The following is an 8959-nucleotide window of genomic DNA, read 5'->3' on the forward strand; positions in this document are numbered from 1 at the left end:
ACAGATATCAAATAGTGGAGTTGAATTTCAGTTACCATAAAAAGAAAAAAATTGTATGTTTGTTAGGAAATTCTGAAAAGTTTCAGTACAAGGAAATCTGTCAATACAACATCTTATGATGTTGAATGTAGCATAAGAGAATGTTTAGGAGGATGGTCTGTGTAGTTAAGTAGACAGATGCAGAATTGAATTCTCACTCATATTTAAATACTGTTCCCTGCTGGGCATGGTGGCTCACGCCTGTAATGCCAGCATTTTCAGAGGCAGGGGCAGGTGGGTCACTTGACATAAAACCCTGTCTCTACTAAAAATACAAAAATTAGCCAGGAGTGGTGGCAGGTGCCTGTAATCCCACCTACTCGGGAGGCTGAGGCAGGAGAATCGCTTGAACCTGGGAGGCAGAGATGGCAGTGAGCTGAGATTGTGCCACCCCAGCCTGGCTCCCATGGGAGCCTTTAACTTAACTACTGGAACCCAGTATCCCAAACTACTGCTCCCAGCTGGCTTGGAGAAGGGGATGGGACAGTGTGAGGAAGTGACTGTAGATCATAAAACCCTCTAGATTCGGAAGCAGTTTCAGCTCTGGTTACTGGATGCAGGCAGTCAATTCCTCAAGCAGGACCTACTCTATTGTATCCTCTGTGAGTTTCAGGGATAAGGGAGGGGAGCAATGCTGTGTTGGGCCAGGAGACCCTGGGTCATCAGAGGACTCAACAGTAGACTTTCTCCTCATGCTTATATTGATCCCCATGAAAAAAGAAGAAAAAGTCCATGGGCTCTGATACAGATTGCATGAAGATTTAGGAATCCCAGTTGCTTCATGGACGGCTCTTCTATAGTCTCAGCAATCTCATATTATTCCATACAAGGGATCCCATGTGTTCTGTGCCTGAGAACTTCATGCATGTGTGCCCAGAAATAGCAATCTAGGGAATTAAAAGAGGAAAAGAATGGTTCTGGGACAGCATTTTGAGTTAAATATGACACAAGTCCAAGAGGCTCAGGGCAAGAGCTGGTAAGGAAATATGCTCATTGCCTTCTCCCAACATGTTCCAGTGTTAATGAGAGAAAAAGGTTCCTCTCATTATTAGACATGATTTATAGCCAGCAGAAACAGACTTCATTGTGATTTTTTTCCTAATAGCCCTAGTTTTCTCTTCTTCCCCTTGAAGGTCAGTCATATGTTTTGGAAGACTGCACTTAGTTAAAATATCTATTTCTTAAAATGAGTTTTTAGTATTTTCTTTATCCTGAGTACTTTTTTCTGTGTGGTACAGTTTCAGAAGTGGTTCCTAAATCAGGGTGCATTGAATTGGACACAATATTCAAAGCATAGTTGAACAAAAGCAAAGCAGAATAAAAGTTATCCCCTTCTCTCTGATCACTGTTACTTCTGTTAGTGCAGTGTTCCTTTATAATAGTTATTAACAGAATATATCAAAAATCTGATTCATATTTATGTCTATAACTCCATCTGACAGTATGTTCATGTATCTAGCCACTTTTTCTCTACTGCCATTCCTTTTCATACTCTCCTCTCTTATCCTTTATACTAAGTACAGTCTTCTTAGTAAAATCCAGGTAGCAGAGGAGGAATTCAGTTAGAATAATTCTCCACAATGTGAGAGAGGAATGAGGACTTGAAGAGGATGAATCAGAGTCTGGGAACTGTAAAGCACAATTGTAAATGGGGACTACACATAAGAGGCGGGAAAAAGCACAAGTTAAGGAAAGGATTCAGAGACAGTGGACTAAGGAAGAGAGAATGAGCAGAGGGCGAGAAATGAGAACATTTTAAGGTGATGGGATATTTTCTGCAGTGGTGGATTGCAAGATCTCTCAGACATTCTCTTCATTTGGAGGAACTACCAGGTAGTTTGGTGGCACTGTAGGTATGAAGGTAATGACCTAGTAGGTCAGTGGGGTGAATCAGGGGTATCCCCCCACCAACTGTCAGGCTTTCGGGGCCAGAGAGCACTAAAATTGAATGACTTGTTTAAGATCCCCCAAGCTTCCACAAGAGATTTGTGCTGTCACTGTCCCTACCTCTGGCCCACAGCTCACTCAGCTCCTATTATCCTGAGCTTCTCCCTGTGGCTTGCCTCAGTTTCCACAAAGAAACTAGGTCCCTTGGTTTCTTTGGTTAATATTTTCCTTTTTTTTTTCTCCTTATTTCAGTCTTTAAAAGTCAACACCCTTCCCACAATTAAGACATTTACCTCACAAGCATTTGTTAACAATTTATTAAGTTCTGGGTGCTGTAAAAACAACATGAAATAAAAAAAGAGAAAATACGTTCTATGTACTTCAGAGATTTTACGGTGGATTGGGGAGAAGAGAGAAAGTTAGGCAGTGGTGTGTTTTGTGCAGTATTTAAATGGAAATAGTAGTTGTCTCCCCAAAGCTGTGGCTTTATCTTTTTTTCCCCATTTTTATCACCAATATTTTTCTTCCTAGTCTTTTGCCCCTCAGTTTAAATGTATTCACATTGTTTTTTGTTAAAAAAAAGTGTATGTATTAATACATGCTGTTCTACCTGTGCATTCAGTTTTGCCTCCTTGTGAAACTGTTTGTTGAAGTGAAGATCTCCGATGAGGTGATCAGTCCTCTCTGTGTCCATTCACTCCAGCCCTGCTGTCTCTCTGTTTTCCCGCATTCTATTTCTCTCTTCAAATGAAACTGTTTGCTTGGACCACCAATGATTACCTAATTGCCAAATACAATGGATAATCTCTTTCTCACATTACTGAAATTCTTCATGTGAGCATATCTGTTCACTCCATTTGATTTTCAATTATGTCTCTGTTCACTCCTTTTAGGTCTCCTTGCAATCTCTTTACCTCTTTTGGTCCTAAGATTAAGGGTAGGCATTTCTTAGGGTTCTATTTTATGCTCTTTTTGTCTTTAATTTATATATTCTCCATAAGTATATCTATTTAAGTCCTATGGTTTGAGCTATATGTTATGTGTTGATGATTTCCAATTCTTTAACCTTCAAGTGAATTTAAACTGCTTTCTCTAACATTTCATTTCATATATATTTTGATAGTTTACAGATCCAATAAACTCAACAAATCAAAATTGGATCCATAATCTGCCTCCACAACATATATGAAATCTTTTGAGAGCCTATATTTTTGTTTTGTGAAACTTTCTTAGTCATTTGAGTCAGAAAAGACAGTGCAGTCTTAGAATTCTACCTTTTCTTCTATGCAACTAGTCTAATCACTGTCTTTATATCACTATCATTATATTTATACCTCTAAAACATGCCCATTTTCCTCATCCTCAAAGCCATTTATTCACCCACTGACTACTTCTCAATTGGACTACTGAAGCCAACAGTTGCTTTTCTGCTTTTTCATGTCCTTTGCCTCCTTTGGTCCTTTAAGTTTGGGTGTGAAATAGGAAGAAGAAAGAGATTGGTATTTTTCTCAAAAAAATGAAATCATGGTCTTTATCCAAATGAGGATGTGAGATAGATGAAGAAAATAATTAAGATACGAGAGACTTGAACATTTTGAATATCCATGGGAAGGATTTAGGAAGAGTTGAATACATAGTGAATGGGCTGGATAATTCGTAAGTCAGGGTTCCTAAGAAGGTCAAGGTGAATAGAACCAAATTGTGAGGTCAAGGATTGCCATTCAGAGGAAGGCTAGATCCTTGATTCTGCTGGTGCAATAAGGAGAGCAAGGATGTAGATGTTGATGAGTTTATGAGTCTATCATGGGAAGTAGAGGACTTGCATCTGATGTTTCTACTGCCTTTACGAAGCAGTTAGAGAGATTATCTGAGAGAAGAGGAGATTTAGTATTTGAAAATAACAGAAAATATGAAAAATTGCTTGAAGTGGGTAGAGGAATGAATTAACCAGAGAAAGTTATTGTCATCAATACATGTACTAAGTTCTCATTTTAGGTTAGTGGTTATAAATGTTAATGAAAACAGCATAACCTTTGAGTCTAACTTTCTATAGGAACATTGAATTGCACCTGTGCAGGCTTGGATTAAGTATGTCTAGGATGGGTTGTGACACAGTACAATATGTCAGAGTGATAGGGAGCTTGGGAGTTCCTCTATATATTTAATCAATATTTACTTTTATTTTCCTCTAGTTTATAATAGGGTTGGGAGTATATCATACATCTTTTCCATCTCAAATGTACTTTGGTGTATAATAAAAAGAGAGGAATAATTATTTTCCCCCTATCTAACAAATTATGCATTACTTACTGAAAGGACCCTGTAATTAAATTATTTTATGACATATTTATTAATCTAGATTACTCTGTAAACTTTTGGGTGTTTCTAGCCCGCGGGATATATAAACTATTCAGTTTGCTTTGCCAGTATAATTTTGATTTTTTTTTGTATTTTACAGCATGTTTTAATGACTTTTTAAAAATCATTTTCCTTCTAAACCTTTATCTAGTCTGTTTTATTTGCTTTTTCTAAATTAACTTCAGAAATAATTTACTAAACCTTTCACTACTTATGTTAATATTTACTAAAGTTTGCCTTCATTTGGGATTGGTCGTCTGTATCTCATACATTTTATAAATTAGAAAGTGTTAGCAAATATTTTAACAGCTTTGTTTTCTATTTCTAATTCCTGTGTCTTATCAAACACAATTTCAGGTGAAATTTTCTCAGCTGAGAATTTATTTCATGACATTACCCAGCAACAACTCCACTTCCCCAGTCTTTGAATTCTTCCTCATTTGTTTCCGCAGTTTCCAGATCTGGCAGCACTGGCTGTCTCTGCCCCTCAGCCTCCTCTTCCGCCTGGCCATGGGGGCCAATACCACCCTTCTGACCACTATCTGTATGGAAACCTCTCTGCACCAGCCCCTATACTACCTGCTCAACCTCCTCTCCCTGCTGGACATTGTACTCTGCCTCACCGTCATCCCCAAGGTCCTGGCCATCTTCTGGTTTGACCTCAGGTCAATCAGCTTCCCTGCCTGCTTCCTTCAGAAGTTCATCATGAACAATTTTCTGACTATGGAGTCCTGTACATTCATAATCATGGCCTATGACTGCTATGTGTCCATCTGCAAGCCCCTACAGTACTCATCCATCATCACTGATCAATTTGTCGCTAGGGCTGCCATCTTTGTTGTGGTCAGGAATGGCCTTCTTACTTTGCCTATCCCCATACTTTCTTCTCGATTCAGATACTGTGCAGGACACATCATCAAGAACTGCGTCTGTACTAACGTGTTTGTTTCTAAACTCTCTTGTGATTGCATCAACTTGAATCAGCGCTACCAGTTTGTTACATGTTGGACCCTCCTGGGCTCTGACCTCATCCTTACTGTTCTCTTATTTTTTTTATCTTGAAAACTGTGCTAAGTATCAAGGCCGAGGGTGCTATGGCCAAGGCCTTGAGCACGTGTGGTTCCCACTTCATCCTAATCCTCTTCTTCAGCACAGTCCTGCTGGTTCTGGTCATCACTAACCTGGCCAGGAAGACAATTCCTCTGGATGTCCCCATCCTGCTCAACATCCTGCACCACCTCATTCCCCCAGCTCTGAACCCCATTGTTTATGGTGTGAGAACGAAGGAGATCAAGCAGGGAATCCAGAACCTACTGAGGAGGTTATAAAAAATAAAATGAATGCGACCTGATCTTGAAAACAGAAATTGATATTGGAGAATAATTGTTATGATACATAGAAAATTTAAATTGTTACTGTAAGAGTAAGTTTAGAGTTGACTTTCTTTAGTGTTTCAATTGATTATAGGGCTATCTACTCATTGGCTCCTGCTTTCTGTTTCACTGACTGGAATCTTAGTGTTTTGGCATTCTAGAATTGTTTGGAAGTTTTTCCTGACTTCATCTATGTGAGTACAAATTGACAAGCCATAATCACTGGAGCATAGAATGGTATGGTTTTCAAATAAATGAGAAATATAATTCTAATTATTTTAAATGTTTCTCAATTCCTATATTGTTTAATACATATATATGTGTTAGATGTCTTGGTTTTCCCTGACTCAGCTCAACATGAATAATTTTTTTTTTTGCCATGAATGGATCTCTCATGGACATATAGATGTTGACTCAAGAACTTTGATTCTTATGTAGAGTGAATAACATGTGACATTCACTGCCTCCTCTATCCTTGACAGATCTTGTCGATACTTTTATCTAATGCTACTTATTTGGAGTGCGAATTTCTTATTTTTTTTTCCTAGTGATTTTTACATCTTAAGATGACTCATATTTATGTGTGTGTGTGTGTGTGTGTGTGTGTTTTAAGTGAATCTGTGTGACCTTTTTTTAAGATATGTTTTACCAACTTCTGACTTCATACTATCCTACCTGATTTTCCATCATATTTCTGACACCATCTGTATTCCTACCCTTTCCTACTTGTCTTAGACATACAGTTAAACTGTCTTTCTCATCCTACTTTCAGTCCTCTTGTCTCAATCTTCATGTCCTGTCCCTGGGCCAGCATAGCTTCCCATAGGATCCAGACATCTGAATTAGTGAGCTTTTAGAACAAGGATAAGTATGTTTTACACTTTGCAATTTTTATCCTCATCATGCTCTGAAAATGGTGGGACCTATATACTGACCAGTATTTCCTGGGATTAATTGACATTTAGTAGCTAGTCCCCTTTTTGTTTAGTAATATAGCACTTCATAGATATTATTTTTGAATCATTTCAGAGTGTCTCCTAATCTATAATAATCAAATTATTCTTGGAAGACTTGTAAGTCAGTTTATCTTTTCTTTTCTTTTTTCTTTTTTTGATGTAGGGAGATAGGGTCTTACTCTATAGCGCAGGCTGGAGTGCAGTGCCACAATATTGGCTCACTGCAACCTCTGTCTCCCAGGTTTAAGTGATTCTCCCACCTCAGCCTCCCAAGTAGCTGGGACTACAGGTGTGCACTACTATGCCTGGTTAGTTTTTTTTTTTTTTTTTTTTTTTTTTTTTTTTTTTTTTTAGAGACGGGGTTTCACCATGTTGCTGAGGTTGGTCTTGAACTCCTGGGCTCAAGACATCCACCCTCCTCAGCCTCCCAGAATGCTGTGATTACAGGTGTGAGTCACCATGCCTGGCCCAATTTATTATTTCTATAGTATTGTATTTCACCAAAACAATAGTTTTGATTTCTATCTTCCCTCCTTCTGAACTTCAAAGACTGATCCCAATCAAAATACAATTGTTTTCACTCTTCTATTTACTTATCATGCAAGTCAGCTCCTAGCTCATTTTTTTCACATTATGCCCCTCCTATATGTTTTTCTTAAAGTCTGTGTTCCAGTATCCTCTTCCACATAAAAAACAACACCACTCTTTTCATTTGAAAAACTATGTCCATCTTGTGAGTCTCAGTTTAAACTCTACCTACTCCACAAACCCTTCCTTTATTTACCCCAGTGGAATTAATATGACTTTCTTGAGTCATGTGTATATCTCCCTTTGGTAGTAGATTACAAACTCCTCTGAGTCTGGTGAAGAGTTTTATTCATCTTTTCAACTTTATATATTCTATAGCTTTAATATAATGCTTTACATATTTAGTTGTTTTGGTGAATAAAAGTGAATATTATGTGCACATTATGATTCTTATTTTTTTCTTATTTTCCCTTCTTAGGGAAAGAATCAAATTATTAATATAATGTATTCTCCAAATATACCTACAAAAAGCCTTATATAACTCACAGTTCAATGCAATCTTATCTACCATAGAACTTAAGCCTGCTTATTGGGATGAGACTGATTTTTATTTATGTTCCAGGCACACTAATTTGGCCACTGATAAGATGTGTGACTTTTGACTCACCAATCTCAGTATGAGTTCTAATTTTCTCATTTAAGATGAGTAATAATTAATTACCCTCTTACTATTTGATTTTTCTGTTTGCTGGATAAACTGGATGACTTAATTTATAAAACATTTTTTAACCAGAGCCTAAAACATGCTATTAACTTACAAGTGGAAACTCATTTTATTATTTTCTTATGTACATTGATTTCTCAAATGTCTTCTTTTTATTTGGGAGGAAAGTGGAGCAAAATATTGGAATAGGATTCTCCAGTGACCGTTCTCCCATAAGAACATGGGAAATGGATAATTTTTTCCTCCCATAGGAAATGGATAATTTGAATAATTATCTGTGCATTAAATATCTTTACAAGAGCTAAGAAAACCAGGTGAGTGATCACAGCCTCTGGTTATAACATAATGATAAGAAAAGAGACATTGAAGGGGGTAGGAAGGACAATTTTACCTTAAACATGTTATCCATCCCCCAACATCAGGGAACAGTGCAAAGAGAGAGATACTATCTTAGGGAAAGACAGAGAAGTAAGCATTGGACTTTGCTTGGACCTCAATCCTGGGCCATGCCATAGTAAAACCCAGCACCAGACAGACCTACATGCCAATATCTCTAAACTGAACCTCTAGATCTGCCTCAGTGCCAGATGGAAACTCATAGACAAGTATGAGATGGACTTGAATTCTGGCCTGCATCACCACTGGCTGACTATAGCAGCTTTGGACTCCAAATAACCCATAACTACATGCAGATCTCAATGGCCATGAGCTTTGGGTGCACCCCACTGCTGTGCCAGCCTCAGAAGGGATCACTGAATTCTAGCCTGGCCCTATACCAGTCTCAGAAGCCATAGAATTCCAACCCACTGCTGCACTGGCCACAGAAGTCATAGGCTTAGAGTACCCCCAGGTCTTCAATGACTGCAGGGGTTAGGAAACCCCTAAAAACGACAGGTTTAGGAGACACACCAGATGACTGGTTCAAAATTTCTGGACAGGATTATTGTTGAAAAATATTCCCAGACAAAGCAATACTGTGAAGACTGATATAAGTACCTACCTTTTCAATGGGCAGACGTCAACTTATAACCATAAAGGTCAAGAACAATCAGGGAAGCATGACATCACCAAGTGGACAAAGTAAGGTGCTGGCA

At 38.1% G+C, this 8959-nt stretch overlaps 1 protein-coding gene across 1 annotated transcript; it reads left to right on the forward strand.

Annotated features, from left to right (window-relative positions):
- The first annotated feature begins 4671 nt into the window (after positions 1–4671).
- Positions 4672–5612, forward strand: LOC102145079 (olfactory receptor 56A5). The gene is given in 2 exon segments (XM_015435319.3): positions 4672–5332; positions 5335–5612. Coding segments are annotated over 2 exon segments (939 nt in total).
- The last annotated feature ends 3347 nt before the right edge of the window (positions 5613–8959 follow it).

The sequence above is a fragment of the Macaca fascicularis genome, chromosome 14 (genome assembly GCF_037993035.2).
Source record: "Macaca fascicularis isolate 582-1 chromosome 14, T2T-MFA8v1.1".
Lineage (NCBI taxonomy): Eukaryota > Metazoa > Chordata > Mammalia > Primates > Cercopithecidae > Macaca > Macaca fascicularis.